The 18,515-nt window shown below is 52.6% G+C and overlaps 1 protein-coding gene across 4 annotated transcripts in view; it reads left to right on the top strand.

Moving 5' to 3' along the window:
• Positions 1 to 707: 707 nt before the first annotated feature.
• NCKAP1 (NCK associated protein 1) overlaps positions 708 to 18,515 on the top strand; it is a 74,750-nt gene continuing 56,942 nt past the window's right edge. For all 4 annotated transcript variants that reach the window (XM_029071630.2, XM_029071629.2, XM_029071628.2 and 1 more), the window contains exon 1: positions 708 to 1,083. In XM_029071630.2, coding sequence (XP_028927463.1) covers positions 976 to 1,083 — 108 coding nt within the window. In that variant the 5' untranslated portion in view covers positions 708 to 975. The remainder of the gene's footprint in view (positions 1,084 to 18,515) is intronic.

Here is an 18,515-nt window from a genome sequence, read left to right as displayed (position 1 = left end):
GTTGGTATTTGTTAAGGGCTTACGACGTGTAGAGCACTGTTCTAAGCGCTGGGGGAGATCCAGGGTCATCAGGTTGTCCCACGTGAGGCTCACAGTTAATCCCCCTTTTACAGATGAGGGAACTGAGATCCAGAGAAGTGAAGTGACTCGCCCACGGTCACCCAGCTGACAAGGGGCAGAGCCGGGAGTCGAACCCATGCCCTCTGCCTCCCAAGCCCAGGCTCTTTCCACTGAGCCACGCTGCTTCCCTAAAAGCAACTCGGGCTTTGGAGGCAGAGGGCATGGGTTCGACTCCCGGCTCTGCCACCTGTCAGCTGGGTGACTGTGGCCGAGTCACTTCACCGGGCCTCAGTTGCCTCATCTGTCCAATGGGGGTGAAGACTGGGAGCCCCACGCGGGACAACCTGATGGCCCTGTGTCTCCCCCAGCGCACAGAACAGTGCTCTGCACATAGTAAGCCCTTAACAAATACCGACATGATTAGTATTAGACTGTGGGCGGGGAATGCGTGTCTTTGACGGGCGCTCAGCCCCCGGCGGGGGCCGCGGGGCGGTCCTGGGGGGGGGGGGGCGGTGGCTCGCCAGGGCGGGCCGGGAGGCCGGACTGCGCAGGCGCGGGGGGCGGCGGCGCAGGCGCGGTGGCGTGGGCGGGGCGGGCGGCCTGCAGGGGGCGCCGGAGAGGCGGGCGGCCGGGCGGCAGCGCGCCTGCGCGGGGGCTGCGGGAGACGCCGCCTCCTTCCCGGCCGCGGCCCCGCGAAGCCCGCACCCCGACGGACGGACGGACGGACAGACGGACACATCCACCGGACCCCCCGACTGACCCCCCCCACGCACACACCGAGGGAGGGAGGGAGGCGGTTGGGGCGGCCATGGGGGCCCTGTCCTGAGGCGGGCGGAGGCCTGCAGGGTGCGGGCCCGGGGGGCCTGGGGCCTCCTCCTCCTCCTCGTCGTGGTGGTGGTGGTGGTGGTGGTGGCCATGTCTCGCTCGGCGCTGCAGCCCAGCCAGCAGAAGCTGGCGGAGAAGCTGACCATCCTGCACGACCGGGGCGTCGGCATGCTCACCCGCCTCTACAACATCAAGAAGGTACGGGGGGCCTGGAGGGAGGGGCCCCGAGACCCCTGGTACACCCCCCCCCCCCATGCCTCCCCCAAACACACCATCCCCCCTCGGGGGGCGGGCGCAGGCCTTTTCCCCGGTGGGGGTCAGAGGTCAGGGACAACGCCCGCCCCCCAGCAAACACGGGGTGGGGACCCCCCTCCCTCACACCCTCAGGGAGGGCAGACCTCCGCCCACCCCTGCCCCCATCCCTGCCTCCCCTCTCCCCATCCCTGCCATCCCCGTGCCCATCCTGGTCATTTCTCTCCCTCCCCTCGGCCTCGCCCCCCATCCCTGCCTCCCACCACCACCCCTGGTGCCCCCAAAGCCCAGACCCGGGGGCGCAGGGGGGAGAGGAGGGCGGGGAGGGGTGGAATCAAACCCCAGGGTGCCCCCCCCCCGCCCGCCCCCTCATCCTCCCCTGGACTGTCGTCCTGCAGGGATTGTCCTCCTCCTACTGGGACTGTCCTTTTCCTACTGGGACTGTCTTCTTCCTACCGGGACTGTCCTCCTCTTGGACTGTCCCCTTGCAGGGACTGTCCTTTTCCTAGTGGGCCTGTCCTCATCCTACTGGGACTGGCCTCCTTTTGGGATTGTCCTCCTCTTGCAGGGACTGTCCTCCTCCTCCCGGGACTGTCCTCCTGCAGGGATTGACCGTCCGGTGAAACCTCCCAACCCCCGGGAAGATTTTGCTTCGAAGGTGGAGCGGTGGCGAAGGTTTTCGCCGAAATGCTTAGGCCCGCTGACTCATTGAAACAGGAATAACAGCCCTAGCCGCCACCGCCGCCACCTCCTCCTGCCGCTCCTCCCCGACCCCGCCGGGTCGTGACCGAGACCGCCTCCGCCGTCCCCTTCCAGCTCCCCGGACGCTGGGCCTGTGCCAGGGCCGGGGCCTTGCGCTGCACGTTCAGGCCCCGATCGGACACTTGGGGTCGAAAGGCCGCGATGGCTCTTTTCCATCTGTCATCGTAAAAGCCGGGAAAGCAAGGTCGGGCCGGATAGAGGAAGGGGCCGTCCGGATTCGGGCGATCCCCGGTGCTGCGTTTCCCCTCCTGGGCTGGCCCAAAAGGGGATCGTTTCCTTTTGGAGAGGTCGCCTCGGAGTCTGCCCTAAATTGCAATCTCTCCGAAAGGTATTCGACGAATTCCCCGTATTTGGCAAAAACGCACCGCTCCGTCACGGGCTCCGATCCCTAATTATCCCACGTCCGTTGAGGCGAATGTTCATTTTGTTAATGAATCCGGAAGGCTTCCTTTCAGCTCGCTTTTCTTTTTTTCCTCAGCCGACCCGGAGCTTTGGGGGAAGAGGGGAGTTGGGAGGAGGCTAGTGACGCCAAAGCGTCCGGGATCCGTTTTCCGAGAATCCGTAGGGAACGCGGCATCCCGTCGCCGTTTCGGACGTGGCCCCGATTCAGATAAGCGGTTGCGTTTAAAAAACGACGGCAATTAATCGTGACTTCGCAGCGAGGTTCTCTGGGTCGTCTAAAGGTGAAAATAACCGTCGAGTGATTGGATTTAATCGTACGGGTTTTCTGTGGCTTTTTCCTGCGTGCTTTCATGTAATGGCCACAGATGATGCCAGAGAACAGACCTTAGCGAGCACGCAGGTGTTGTGGATCTGCATTCAGAAATCGGTTAGGAGAGAGGGTGACCGCAGCGTACCTTGTTCCTTAGGCTTTTTGCCTGATTTTTCACGTTCTGCCGAGCGTATTGCCTTTCGAAACGGAATTGCACGCCGTCGGAATGAAGCTTGACTTAATTGACTTGGGGAAGTTTATATAGGCTGACGACGGTTTAATGGTAGTGGAAGTTTTCCCTGGAAGCGCCGTTTTCAATAAACGGAGTTCATTTTTGCTTGAAAGTTCAATGAGGGGAGGAGAACTGGCAAGTCAAATACGACTAGAAATTGCCCGACTTGTGGGATTGCGGTCGGAGGAAATGGTTAAGATGGTTTCCCTAAGAGGAAGTGAGAGTAACTAGCACCAAAAGTGGTTTGGTTGATAAAAATTTTCAGAGCTTCAGAAGCGTCCTCACGAAAATAGACCCGGTATAGCAAAGACTCCGATATTTTTCACTTGTAGAAATTCATCCGGAGGACCAAATTACGCGTGTTTAAAAAATGTATTCCCTGCTGAATTTCCTAGCCATGTAGAGCGTAATCTAAAAATACTGCCATCCATTACATCTGTTTTTATGAGTAATTTTAAAGCTGTATTTTCGAAAGCGCCATTTGGATTACTTACGGCGTGACGAACGTCTTCGTCTTTATTTTGGACTACGTTTTCAATTACTTCAGTGAGAAGACATTCTAGTTTGGATATTTTCTCTTTTTCATACCTTTCTGTAATAAATACTTTTGCTATGCTTGTTTTTGATTGTATTTCGATTTGACTCCCTTGGTTCCTATGACCGAACGCATGCTACTGAGTGGGCTTTCATTTTCAAGCCTAAAAAAAAGGTCTGCAGAGTTGAGGGTTTCCACAGCTGGCTATTCGCGGGAACCTTTTGCGCCCTTATCTTGCCAGACAGATGCATGCGATCATTTCACTACATTTGCTTTCTCCTGTGACTTCACCTCGTCGTTTTCGTGGTTTACCTTCACTCCCAAAGACTACAGATAAATGATCCTCACGTAATTCTTGTGTCGTCTGTAATATGCAGGATGCCTTAATTACATGTTACTTTGACACGCAGTTACATTTCCAGCGTGAGACACTGAACCGAAAAATGGCAAACCTGATGGTAATCCCGCTCCTGCTACGTTTCCGTTCGAAGTTGGATTTTGGAGTGGCATTTTGGTGATGATCGACTTTTTAGGAAGCCATTTTTTATGGTTCAAATGATTTGCTAACTGTATCCTCATCATGGATGGCTATTTTGGAGTGTGGTGAGAGAGACGCGCAAAATTAGGAGTGTGTAAAGTTGTTTTTCCGTAGTGTTATTCATTGAAAGAAAACCAGAGGATTAAAAAGAAACAACCTTTCCTGCATTTTTTCGAGTAACAAGAAAACATGCTTGGAAAGTTTAAAGCTTATTTTTGTAGTGACACCTAAGTGCCTTAACACTTTTACTATATCTCTGCCAATGTTTTTTGATCGACATGTAGGCGTGGGTAGCTAAAACAATTCATCGTTGAGGGAGGTTTTATTTTTTACAATTTTTAGAAACTTGTCCACCTCACTTGGTCATTAGAAATGTGTTTTCCTTCAGACTCCCAGCCCCTTCCTCCAAAGGGAGGAAAAAGCCCCAAATCAACTAAATCACTTTAAAGTTCAGTCAATCAGTGCTATTTATTAAGCACTTACTGTGCGCAGAGCACTGCTCTGAGCGCTTGGGAGAGGACAGTAGAGTTGGTAGACGTGTTCCCTGCCCTTAATAATAATAATGTTGGTATTTGTTAAGCGCTTACTATGTGCATAGCACTGTTCTAAGCGCTGGGGTAGATACAGGGTGATCAGGTTGTCCCACGTGAAGCTCACAGTCTTAATCCCCATTTTACAGATGAGGGAAATGAGGCACAGAGAAGTGAAGTGACTTGCCCACAGTCACACAGCTGACAGGTGGCAGAGCTGGGATTCGAACCCATGACCTCTGACTCCCAAGCCCGGGCTCTTTCCACTGAGCCACGCTGCTTCTCTCAGGGGAGCTTGCAAGTTTACTGTGCTAATATTGTTGTTCTTTTTCCTGGTTTTTCCTTTTTTCTCTCTCCGTCATCGGTCCAATCATCTGGATAATCTCTGTGTTAGTGTACTTTCCCAAGTGTTCAGTACAGAGCGCTGCCCACAGTAAGTTCTCAATTAACCCCATTGTGGCTTAGAAGGAGTCAGAAGGAACTGGGTTTTAATCCCAGCTCTGCCAGGTGTCTGCTGGGTGACCTTGGGCAAGTCACTTCACTTCTCTGGACCTCAGTTACCTCCTCTGTTAAATGGGGATTAAGAGGGTGAGCCCCTTGTGGGACAGGGACTGTGCCCAACCCGATTAACTTGTATCTACCCCAGTACTTGGAACAGTGCTTGGCACATAGTAAGTGCTTAACGAGTCCCGTCGTTATTATTGGATGAGCCTGAAGGGTGGGGGTTTGGAGGGAGGGGGGCTAGATTTAGTGAAAACCCTTTGGTGGTTCTTTTTATTCCCCCAAGGGACGACGATGTTGCGTCCAGCTATTAGAGCCAGAAGATTAGGACCTAACTTTGGCCCAGGCACTGGTTTTCTTAGGAGCCTGCCCTTGTTTTAGCTTGCTCTCTCCTCTCTTTGTTTTCTTTCTTTCCACCAAAAGTGCCTGAGTTCCTGTTTTTGAATCAAGGACTTCCCCAGAGGCAAACGACGAGCAGCGGCAGCGTGAACTCGTCCAGTCCTCAGTCTGTCCCTTCTGCTGCCACTGTGCGTCGAGGTGGTTCTTTGCGGGACCGGATTAAAAGGGAAAAAACAGCTCCAGTCTCGAGTTTTGCCTCCAGCTGCCCTGATTTTGGAACGATCATCCTCCTTTCCCCTTTGCGTTCCCGCTCGCCCCAACCAACGTGCTTCATTCATTCATTCCTTGTCATATTTATTGGGCACTTGCTGTGTGCAGAGCACTGAACTAAGAGTTTGGGAGAGTGCGATATAACAGGGAAGAGGCGCATTCCCCGCCCACAATGAGCGTAAGGTCTGGGGCCGGGGGAAGACAGATCTTAATATAGATAAATAATGGCAGATACGGACATAAGTGCCGTGGGGCTGGGAGGGGAGAACTAAAGGGAGCAAGTCAGAGTGGTGCTGAAGGGAGTGGGAGAAGAGGAAGGGGGGGCTTATGCAGGGAAGGCCTCTTGGAGGAGATGGGCCTTGGATAAGGCTTTGAAGTCGGGGGAGAGTCGTCGTCGGATTTGAGGAGATAGGCCGTTCCGGGCCAGAGGCAGGAGGTGGGCCCGTGGTCGTTGGCGAGATAGATGAGATGGAGGTACGGTGAGACGGTTGGCATTTGAGGAGTGAAGCGTGTGGGCTGAGTTGGATTAGGGAGAAGGGAGGTGAGGTAGGAGGGGCCGAGGTCACTGAGTGCTTTGAAGCCAATGTCGAGGAGGTTTTGTTCAGTGTGGAGATGGATGGGCAACCGCTGGAGTGAGTTTTAAGAAATACGGAGACATATTCTGAGTGTTTTTGAAGAGAAATGATCTGGGCAGCAGAGTGAAGTATGAACTGGAGGGAGGAGAGACGGGAAGCTGGAAGGTCAGCACGGAGGCTGATGCGGTAATCCAGGCGGGAGAGGATGAGTGCTTGCCTTAAAGTGGCAGCAGTTTGGAGGGAGAGGAAAAGGCGGATTTTAGCGATGCTGTGAAGCCGGGACCGGTAAGATTTAGTGATGGATTGAATGTGAGAGAAGAGTCGAGGATAACGCCAAGGTTACGGGCTTGTGAGACAGGAAGGATGGCGGTACCGCCTGCGGTGATGGGAAAGTCACAGGGAGGACAGAGTTTGGGCGGGAAGATGAGGCGCTCTGTTTTGGACAGGTTAAGCTTGAGGTGACGAGGACATCCAAGCAGAGATTTCTTGAAGGCAGGAGGGAAATGCGAGTCTGCCGAGAGGGAGAGAGATCAGGGCTGGAGATGTAGATTTGGGTATGCCTGAGGAAGGAGTTAAATGTTTGGAACAACTGACGAGGGCATTGGGCATGGCTGTCAGTAAGGGTGGAGAAATACTTTGGACGGGCGGAATTAAAGCGCGCAAGGGTACACTTGAGGTGGACGAATCCAGCCTGAAACTTAAATTCCCGCCATTGGCGCGCCGCGGCTCGTGCGTCAGAGGGCGGCTTGTGCAGGTGATCTCGGGCTGCGGGTTAGTGGCATGAGATCAAAGGGATAGGGGAGCCGGTGAGTTGACTTGGGTAGAGAGCGATGTCGAGAGCGTCAATTTGGTCGTCATAGTTTTGCTCCTGGCCTGCCAGCTGGGGACTGCATTAAGCTTGCAGTGATTGCACTCCGGAAAATACTCGTGGAGGTAGGAGAAGCTATAGTTGCACAGGAAGCTTTTTCCCCATTGGGATTTTCTTGATGTATGTCATTAATAATTGTAGTATGCGTTAACTGCTTACTATAAGCTGCGCCCTCTACTAAGCGTTGGGGTAGAATCGAGCTAATCGGGCCCCCTGTGGGGCTCACGGAGCTCATGGTCTAAGGCGGAGAGAGAACAGGCGTCGAATCCCCTTCGTGCGGATGAGGGAACCGAAGCACGGAGAAGCGGAGCGACGCACCCGAGGTCGCACGACAGAGAAGCGGCGAAGCCGGGATCCTACGACTTCCGGGCCGTGCTCCTTCCTAGAGGCCACGCGGCTTCGTCAGTCGTTCAGAGCATAGGGGAATGTGTTGAATTCCTGGGAAGGCATGGCGTGTTCTGGCGTCCTGCTTGTTTTCACCTTGAAGTTCTAGGAGAAAGCAGGAGGCAGAGTTAGGGAGCAAAGTTTATCTGACGCTCGAGTCACCTGTCACATTCCGTGCCCCTGGGCGTGGCATCGGACTCGGGGCAAATCCTCAAACCCCAGTTTTCCTTAACGTGTGGCTCTTAGAGCACCCAACTTCCCCACTATAACCGGGGAATCCGTGTGGCCTTCAGTGGTATTTCTTCAGCGCTTAACGGTGTGCAGAGCACTGACCTGAGCGCTTGGAAGAGGACGGTAGAGTCGGTAGATGTGATCCCTGGCCTTAAGGGGAGCTTGCAGATTTACTGGGCTTCTCTGATCATTCTTTTTCCTGGCTTTTCCTTCTTTCTGTCCCCCGTCTCTTCCATCAGAAATCGGTTAATCTGGATTGTCTCTGTGTTATTGTTTCTCTCCCAGGTGCTCAGTACAGAGCTCTGCCCAAAGTAAATGCTCAATGCAATTATGGTTTAGTGAATGGAACACGGGCCTGGGAGTCAGAAAACCTGGGTTCTCATCCCGGCTCTGCCGCTCATCTGCTGTGTGACATTGGGCAAGTTACTTCACTTCTCTGGACGTCAGTGCCTGTTACCTCATCTGTAAAATGGGGATTAAATCCTCCTCCCTTGGACTTAATCTGACACCTCCATGTGGGACAGGGACTATATCCAAGCTCATTATTTTGTATCTACCCCGGTGCTTAGTACCATGCCCGGAGCACAGAAAGCTCCTAACAAGTACCATTTATTTTTTTTTTAAAGTAAATATAGAAAAGTTAATTCTAGTATTCATTTTTCTGAGTTGAACTGTCATCACAAAGAAGAAACTCGATTTGACCTTGATTGATCTTGTCCTGTTTTTAAACAGGGGTACGATGAGCCCTTTCTTAATACTCTCAGATGAATTAATATAGAACGGGTTTTTCTTAGCCATAATCTTCTGCTCTATTGATTATTTTGGCTGTTTCCTCCTGAAGCACGCCTTTTATTTTGCTGTGTGGAAATCTCTGAAAATCCTCATTAAAAATCGAATGGCTGTGGAAAACAGTGACTCTCAGGGCTTTGATGAAATCATAAAAGGCTTTGTTGACTCACAGGAAGCGGCCCATGGCAGAGAGATGGGCCAGGGAGCGTAGCATGGGTGGAATTAGAGTTGAAACTGACCTCCTGCAACTATTCACCTAGAGGGGATTGTTTTAGAGAGCCATCTGACTTTCCTCCATCTCCCCACCCCCACCGCAGCCCAGCTAGGCCAGACTATGATAGCGAAAGGACATAGGTCCTGCCTAAAAAGAAAGCTGCTGTGAAGGTGACATTCATTCATTAATTCGTTCATTCGTATTTATCGAGCGCTTCGATAAAAGGGGAAGTGCCAGAGGGAACCGTCGAAACCGACCGGGTTCCTCCTGGGGCCCGCCGGACCTCCAGGTGGACCAGAGCCCATGCGGCTTCGCCTAGATCGATGACCGTTTTGGGGGAGCGCAGCGTATATTTCAACAAGGTGTAAGACAAACCAGGAACTGAGTCCTGAACATTTAAGGCAGTCGGTCGTATTTAGTAATCAATCGATCCTATTGAGCGCTTACTGTGTGCAGAACGCGGTACTGAGAGCTGGGGAGAGTACAGCACAACAATATAACAGACACATTTCCTTCCCACAGTGAGTTTAGCGTTGAGAGTTGAGCGCTTGCTCTGTTCAGAGCACTTGGGGAGAGTAACAATATACCTGACGTTCTCTGACCACGGTGAACTTCAAGTTCTAGATAACGGGGCACCGAAGGGCCACTGCCAGCCCCCCCGACTCTCCCAAGAGGACTCCCGTCTGGGACAGCCCACGCGCCGCCCCGGCCGGGGACCACGTCCGCGCTCCCTCCCTCCCCGTCCTCCCCCCGACCGCCTCTGTCATTTGATTCCCTCTCCCCTCCCGATCCTCCATTTCCCCACCTTCAGAATAAAGTGTTGTTCTTCAAGGGTCTGGTGGCTCTCTATTTACTTGGGCCCCTAGGAGTTTGGCCGTCCTGTCTGCCCATTTCCTCACTGCTTCCCCTGGTGGATCCTCTAGACTGGAAGCTCATCGTGGGCAGGGCACGCATCTCCCGACTCTTGTATTGTCCTCTCCCAAGCGCTTAGTCCAGGGCTCCGCACACCAGTAAATGCTCAGTAAGTAACAATAATTGTGGCATTTAAGCGCTTATTAGATGCCAGGCACCGTACTAAGCACTGGGGTGGATACGAGCGTTCGGGTTGCACACGGTCCCCGTCCCAAGTGGGCTCACAGTAAGTAATCCCCATTTTACAGATCAGGTGACGGAGGCCCAGTGAAGTGACCTGCCCAGGACTACACAGCAGGCGAGTGGCAGAGCCGGGATTAGAACCCGTGATCTTCTGACTCCCGGGCCTGTGCTCTATCCACTACGCCGTGATGATGATCCGAAACCGAGAGCATCTCCCAGAACTACCCATCCTGCCCTATAAAGCCCCCTGTTAACTTTCTCAGTTGTGACGATGTCTCAGTCCATTTCGTCGTAACGGTCCCCGGCCCGGAAGCCCGTGTCCTCGGTGTCTTCCTTGTTTCATCACCATTTTTCAGCCTGCATCCCCTCTGTTGTTAGGTACCACCCATTCTCGCGTCCTGCGTCCTCCCATTCCGCTCTACAAAACTGCCACTGCCCCGCTCCAACTTCTTGGCTCGTGCGTTTGTGACAGCCTCCTCACCGGTCTCCTTGCCCCCTCAGTCAATCAGTCGGTGGTGTTCATTGAGCACTTACTATGTGCAGAACCCCGTGCTAAGTACACTCTGCTAATCAGCTCGCCCCACTCGACCTCTCTTCCCTCACCCCACTCCTCCTAGCACCGGCTTATTCGCCGTGCCCCGATCTCCATCTCGTCCCCTTTCTCGCTCAGACGGAGGTCACGTCTCCTCCAAGAGGCCTTCCCCGATTAAGCCGTCTTTCCCTTTCGCTCTCCCCTCTGCACTTGGATCTGTGACCTCTGGACGTTGGATAGTCGCCCCACCCCCAATCCCACAGCACTAGTGTACATATCTTTAAATTGCATATTATAAATTACCTATTCATACTGGTGTCTGTCTCTCCCTCTAGACTGTAAGCTTTTTATGGGCAGGGAACCTGTGTGTTAGTTCTGTTGTAGTGTACTTTCCCAGGCGCTTAGTATGGTGCTCTGCCCATAGCTAAGCGCTCAATAAATACCATTGATTAAGTGCTTGGGAGAGTAAAATACAAGGAGCTCACAGCGTAGAGGGATAGAGTAATGATGGTATTTGTTAAACGCTTACTATGAGAAGCAGCAAAGCTTAGTGGAAAGAGCCCGGGCTGGGGAGTCGTAGGTCGTGGGTTCTAATCCCAGCTCTTCCAGTTGTCAGCTTTATGACCCTGGGCAAGTCACTTGACTTCTCCGTGCCTCAGTTACCTCATCTGTAAAATGGGGATTAAGACTGTGAGTCCCAAGTGGAACAACCTGATAGCCTTGTATCTACCCCAGCGCTTAGAACAGTGCTTGGCAAGTGTAAGCGCTTGACAAATAACATCATCATTATTATTATGTGCCAAGCACTGGAATGTACATAAGTGCTGGGGGGTTGAAGGTGGGGTGAATAAAGGTTACAGATAAGGGTGACGCAGAAGGGAGCCGGGGAAATTAGTTTCTTCACATCTTGGAGGAGATGTGAATTTAAGACTTGGAATGAGAAGAGAATGACGGCCTATCGGGTACCCAGGGGGAGGCCAGAGGCGGGACGTGGGCGAGGGGTCGGTAAGTGAGACAGACGAGATTTGAGGTACAGCGGTGTTAGAGGTGCAGAGTGATTGTGCGGGGGTGTAGGAAATCAGCGAGGTAAGATAGGAAGGGGCAAACTGATGGAGTACTTTTAAACTGATGGGAAGGGGTTTCTGTTTGATGCGGAACCACTGGAGATCCTTGAGGAGTGGGGAAATATGGATTTAACTGTTTTGTAGAAAAATGATCCGGACAACAGAGGGAAATACGGACTGGAGCGGGGAAAGACAGGAGGCAGGGAGATCAGCAAGGAGGCTGACGCAGCAGTCGAGGCGGGATAGACCGCTCCGATCAACAGTTGGGACGGAGAGGGAAGGGCGGATTTTACCAGTGCTACGAGTGCTTAACCGACAGAATTTGGTGACAGGTGGAATATGTGGGTTGAATGAGAGAGAAGAGTTGAAGCTAACGCCAAGATTAAGCTTGGGAGACAGGGAGGATGGTGGTGCTCCTGAGTCTGCGTGGGAAGATGAGGAGTTATCCCTGGCTGGATCGTAATAATAATTGGGGGATTTGGGTACTAAGCCCTAAGGTAGATAAAATATGTTCAGACCAGGCAAAGTCCCTCTTCCACATAGGGTTTACAGTCTGACAGCTGGAGGGAGAACTGGTATTCAATCACCGTTGTATGGATGAGGAAACTGAGGCACCGCAAAGTTAAATTTCTTGCCCAAGACCACGCGGCACGTAAATCGGGAAGCTGGGATTAGCTTAGGGCCTATCCTATCCTTGACTAACCTCTCTCATTCGATCCACGTATTGGCCGTGTCACCGGAACCTGTCAGTTCACTCTTAATAATAATATCTGTGGTATTTCAAATGTTTACTTTTGTGCCAGGCACTGTACTAAGCACTGGGTGGAGTACAAGCAGATAGGGTTGGACCCAGTTCCCGTCCCACATCAGGCTCTTGGAACCTCGCTAAAATCCACCCTTTCCTTTTCATCCAAATGGCTACCTCGTTAACCTGAGCACGCATCCTATCCCTCTCGATTACCGCATCAGCCTCCTCGCTGACCTCCCAGCCTCCTATCTCTCCCCACCCCCGTCCATCCTCGACTCGGCCGGCCGGACAGTTTTTCTACCGCCGTCCAGCCTGTTTCCCCACTCCTCGAGAACCTCCACGTCGGGTAGAGAGTCTTCCCCATTGGCTTTCAAGAGAAACGGCATGGCCTTGCGGGGGAAGAGCACGGGCTGGGAAGTCGGAGGACAGGGGTTCTGATCGTGGCTCTGCCCCTCGTTTGCTGTGTGACCTTGGGCAAGTCGCTCAACTCCTCTGAGCCTCCAGACTGAGCCCCATATGGGAGGGGTGAATAAAGAGTGCAAATTCAAGTCCCCTGGCTCCTTTTTGCGCTTGATAATCACACCACCCTCAGCCCCACAGCACGCGAACGTATGTGTCTGTCTGCCCCTCTACGCTATAAGGAACGTGCCTTGTGGGCAGGGACCGCGTCTATCTATTCTGTTGCACTGTACTCTTCCAAGCGCTTACTACAGTGTTTGGTCCACAGCAAGAGCTCAGAACATCCCTTGATTGATTGATTTTTGCCTGCTTAGGGCTTACTCGATGCCAAGCACTGTACTAAAGGCTGAGGTGTAGTTACAGGATAATCAGGTGGGATACAATGTGGGTCACACTTGGGGCTCAGAGTCCCAGTAGGAGCGAGAACAAGAATTTAGCCCCCGTCGTACAGGTGAGGACACTGAGGCACAGAGGAAGTGAAATGACTTGCCCAAGGTCACTCGGCGGGCAAATGGGAGAGCCGGGATTAGAACCCAGGTCCTCTGAATCCGAGGCCGGAACTCTTTCCGCCAGGACACCCTGCTACTCAAGGTCGCGTGTTCCCTTTCCAGTCTGTAACAGAAGCAGCGTGGCTTAGCGGAAAGAGCCCGGGCTTGGGAGTCAGAGGATGTGGGTTCTAATCCCGGCTCCGCCACTTGTCTGCTGGGTGACCTCGGGCAAGTCACCTAACTTCTCTGTGCCTCAGTTCCCTCACCTGTAAAATGGGGATTAAAAGTGTCAGCCTCACATGGGACAAGCTGGTTACCCTGTATCCATCCCTGCGCTTAGAACGGTGCTCGGCACACGGTAATTGCTTAACAAATACCGTCATTATTATTATTATTATTATAGAGGTACTAATAAATGGAAGTTCACCAACAGGAGAAAGAAGGAACAGAAGGCACAAGCCTCGAACGGATTAAATAGCGCCTCAGTGATCCTAGCATTCACTCTACAATAAACCCCCTGTCAGAAAGTGCTCAAAGATGCTGCGCCCTGACGGTACAGCCGTTCTCTGCCTCTGCTGGCTCTCGCCCCAGCCTCTCTCCGACCGCCCGCCTCCGTGAGGATTTTCGTTTTCACGATCGTGCTTCTGTCTCCGTCACTCACCGCAGCGGAGCAAAGCCCACGGTTTCCCGGTGACCGTTTCCCCCACCGGGGACTCTGGAAGGGCCGAGAGTCCCGGCCCCGGCCCGGTCAAGCGCGAGCTCCCTCGGTGGGGAACGGGGCTGGGCCGGCGGGGGTGTCGCGCGCATCGTGACTTTGCCGCCCTTTGGGAACCTGGGACCTCACGGCTGCACGGCCCCATTTCGCGGCCCACCGGCCGCGCTCAGCTTGCTCTGAGTCTTGCTTCTCGTCCCCCCCCCCCCCCCCCCCCCCGGAAGGAGGAGGGAGCAAAAATTGGCCACTCAAGCTCTGAACTTCTACTCTAACGATAGTAACGATAACGAGTCGGATGCGTGGAGAGCTTATTGTGGGCAGAGCACCGTCCCGAGTCGGGTAGGACCGAGTTGGTAGGTGCAGCCTCGGAGCTTACTGTCCGAGACCGGGCGTACAGATGAATCATAGGTATGTAGATTAAATCCTGTGAGACTGAGGGGGAAGTGAATGGTAAGTGCTCGAGGGTAGAGAGCCAAGAGCATAGGTGACAGAAGGGAGGGGGAAGTAGGGGAAGCGAGAGGTTAGTTGGGGAAGGCCTCCTGGAAGAGGTGCGGATCTCAAAAAGGCCTCGAAGGAGGGGCGAGGGATGGTCTGTCGGATGTGAAGGGGGAGGAGCTCCAGGCCAGAGGGAGGACGAGGGCAAGGGGTCAGCTTTGAGGTAGACGAGATTGACGTTGGGAGGGCACAGCATTTGGACTGGGTTGTAATAGAAGGTCGGCTAGGTGAAACGGGAGGGGCCGCGCCGACGGAGTGATCTGAAGCCGATGTTCTGTGTGATTTGGAGGTGGATGGGCGACCGCTAGGAGTCTTTGAGGATTACGGAATTTGTGGCGGGATCGAGTGCTCGCTCTCTGCCGAGCACTGGGGTAGATACGAGATCTGGGCTCACAGCCTGAGGACGAGGGGATAGGGTTGGGCCGTGAGCCGGGCTCTACCTCCAGCCCAACCTTCGGCCTAAACGCTGCATTTTGAAAGCAAAAACAAAAAACAAAATGGTCGGCCGGTCAAGCCTTCGAGGACAATTGCACACGGAACGCTGAGCGTTCACTGTGGTCGAGCGTTGCCGTTGCCGTATTTAAAAAAAGTACGTTAATGCACTGCATATTTTAAGCTAGGTAACGTTTCAGAGTCTGACGGACTACCTCATCCAACTTGAATTTGAGCGATTTACATACCATATTTAAGAATTAGCCAAATCCGCCCGCGTTGGAAAATGAGCTCTGCCTTCTGTTTATCAGGTGCTATAGACTGTAGAAAGGTCGTGGTCGAATTTAGTTTCTAGGGGAATAGCTTAGAGGAGTGTGGGCAAGGTGCAGATGGGGGAGATAAATTGCTGAGTAGGGAGATGCCTTTCCTACCCAAATTGTCCTGGGCTACTGCTCCTGCCTTCACACCCTTCCTGCTCTGGCTCTTTCCGTCCGCTCGGTCAATCAGTGGTATTTATTGAGCGCTTACTGCGGGCAGAGCACTACGCTTAAAAGCTTGGGAGTGTAGATTATAATCGAGTTGGTAGACACGTTCCCCACCCACAACGAGCTTGCAGGCGAGATGACATTAAAGTAGATAACAGATGTGGGCAGTAAGTGCTGTGGGGCTGAGGGAGGGGCGATTCAAGGGGTCAAATCAAAGTGCGAGGGCGATGCGGAAGGGAGAGGGAGAAGGGGAAATGAGGGTTTAATTGGAGAAGGCCTCTTGGAGGAGATGCGATTTTAATAAGGATTCGAAGGTGGGCAGAGTGACGTTCAGTAGCGTGAGGAGAGACTTCGGCCAGAGGCAGAACTATTTATATTGATGCTATTGATGCCCGTTGACTTGTTTTGATGTCTGTCTCCCCTCTTCTAGACTGTGAGCCCGCGGTGGGCAGGGATTGTCTCTATTTGTTGCTGAATTGTACTTTCTAAGCGCTCAGTGCTGTGCTCTGCACACAGTGAGCGCTCAATAAATGCTATTGAATGAACGAACGAACATGGGTGAAGGGTCGGCGGTGACGTAGACGAGCTCTGTGATGCCAGGGTCTGTGATCTTTTACCTGACTTCGGTTTCCCTTTTTTTAATGGCATTTGTTAAGTGCTTACTATGTGCCAGGCAACCGAGGGAATGCAAATATATTTAATTATTCATTTTCAGACATAGAGCAAACTCTCCCGAGTCCAGAATGTTGAAGAGTGAGCCCAGTTAAAGGGAAAGTTCTATCCATCTGTGCCGTGGGTTGAGCGCCTGCTTGTTGAGCACCTGCTAAGCACTGGCCTAAGCGGTTGGCAGAGGGTAGTGGAAGGAAGACACGCTGTTAGGGATTCCCACACTCTCTAGTGTGATGGGGAAGCGGCGTGGTGTAGTGGATAGAGCCCGGGCCTGGGAGTCAGAAGGAAATGGGTTCTAATCCCGGCTCCGCCACTTGTCTGCTGTGTGGCCTTGGGCAAGTCACTTTGCTTCTCTGGGCCTCAGTTACCTCCTCTGGAAAATAGGGATTGAGACTGTGAGGCCCACGTAGGACAGGGACTGTGTCCAGTCCAATTTGCTTGTATTCACCCCACCGCTTAGTTCAGTGCCTGGCACGTAGTACGGGCTTACCAAATACCACAGTTATTATTATTATGTTGTAGAACTCACTTATCCCAGTGTCACAGATGTAGGCGCACAAAGCCCTTCATTCCGATAGCATGACATGCTGTCATCTAATAAGTTCGCGTGGTAGAACGTTCCCTAGTTCTCCAGCTTCCTTCTAGTCAAAGCAAAAAGAGAAAACATTTTGTGCCCCACTTCCCCACCAGGTCCTTCTGATCTAGAATAACCCATTCTGAAGTGGGATGAGCTCTACTGAAGCATCGGTGATTTAGCAGAAATAACATTTATCAGGAAGGAGTTCTCACTCCTGCTACGTGCCGGCGATCTTATCATTATTATTATCGGTAATAGTAGTAATGGAATTTGTTAGGAACTTACTCTGGGTCAAACATTTTCTGAGCACTGGTGTAGATTCAAGTTAATCAGGTTGAACGCAGTCCCTGTCCCAGGCGGGACTCATACGGTATAGGAATAAGAACAAGTATTTTCTTTTTTTACTGGTATTTCTGAAGGGCTTTACTATATGTCAAACACTGTTCTAAACACTGGGATAGATACTTATCGATCAGGGCAGACACAGTCCCTCTCCCACGTGGCGCTCGTAGTCTAAGAAGAATGGAAGACAGGTTTTGAATCCCCATTATACAGCTGAGGAAACTGAGGCCCAGAGAAGTTTAGTGACTTGCCCAAGTTACACAGCAGGCAGGTGGCTGAGTCAGGATTAGAACCCAGGTGCTCCGAGTCCCAGGATTGTGGTGTTTCCACAAGCCCGTGTTGCTTCGCGTTCCTTCCTTCCTTCCCCTTCACTGCTGGGTGCTTTTCCCCGGCTTTACCTGTGAGTCACTTGCCTTCCCCTCTTCCTCGCCCTCATCCTCGCGCCATCTCATTTTTTCAGTTGATTAATAGTGGTATTTTAAGCGCTTACCAGGTGCCCGATGCTGTACTAAGCGCTGGGGTATGTGCAAGATAATCGGATTGGACACAAACCCTGCCCCACTTAGGGCTAATAGTCTCAACCCCCATTTGACAGGTGAGGGAACTGAGGCACAAAGAAGGGAAGTGACTTGCCCAAGGTCACACAGCAGACATGTGGCAGAGCCAGCTCTAGAACCCAGGTCCTTCTGACTCCCAGGCCCGTGCTCTCTCCACAAGGCCCCGCTGCTTCGGTTCATTTTTGTACCTAATACTGACCTCGGGGAGGGTTGGAAGGGTGCCGGTGGAGAAGTTGCATGGACACGTTGAGCACGCTAAAAAGCGCTGAAGAAGTGACAGCAAACTCTAAATGAAAGTGAAAACAATAATTAAAGCACCTACCAAGTTTAAATAAAATGAAGTTGTCCCTCTCTGAGTCAGGTTACAGGCGTAACGGTCGTGAAATCGTTTTCCGGGTATTGGCACTTTTTAATAACTACTTGAGATAACTGTTGATTTGAGCGAGGGAAATATTTGGGGTTTTGGAATCGGAGTGGAAAGGCATCGCCCATCTAGGTGGCAGGACATCTAGACTGTGAGCTTGTTGTGGGCAGGAATGTGTCTGTTGTTATATTGTACTCTCCCAAGCGCTCAGTACAGTGCTTTGCCCACAGTAAGCGCGCAGTAAATACAATTGATTGATTAGGGCCCCGCGTGGACTGAGATTTCAGAGTCCATCCCGTGGGCCCGGTGCCGAGCCGGGCGGCGATGTGGTTCTCAGACGGTGCGTGGCGTGTAAGTGAGCTAAGTGAGAAGGAGCGTGGCCTAGTGGCTAGAACAGGGGCCTGGGAGTCAGAAGGACCTGGGTTCTAATCCCACCCCTGACACGCGGCTGCTGGGTGACCTCGGGCAACTCACTTCACTTCTCTGGGCTTCGGTTCTCTCATCTGTAAAAGGGAGAGTCATTCAGTGGTATTTTTTGAGCGCTTACCGTGTGCGGAGCACTGTCCTGAGCGCCTGGGAGAGTTGACTACAACAATAAACAGACACATTTCCTTCCCGCACAAGTTTACAGTCTAGAGGATTAAGACTGTGAACCTCATGTAGGACAGGGACGGGGGTCCTCGATTTGACCGGATCCACCCCAGCACTTAGTACGGTGCCCGGCACGTAGTAAGCACTTAACAAATGCCACGATTATTATGATTATTGCGGCACTTGGTTCAGACAGCTCGCCGAAACAGTCTTGCGTGTGTTGGTGCACCCCTGGTGCCTGGTGCTACCCGCATCCCCACCCCCAGATCACGGGGGGCGTTCAGACTC

Source organism: Ornithorhynchus anatinus, chromosome 9 (genome assembly GCF_004115215.2).
Source record: "Ornithorhynchus anatinus isolate Pmale09 chromosome 9, mOrnAna1.pri.v4, whole genome shotgun sequence".
NCBI lineage: Eukaryota > Metazoa > Chordata > Mammalia > Monotremata > Ornithorhynchidae > Ornithorhynchus > Ornithorhynchus anatinus.
Note: the sequence above shows the minus strand (reverse complement) of the source record. Positions and strands in the feature narration are given on the sequence as shown.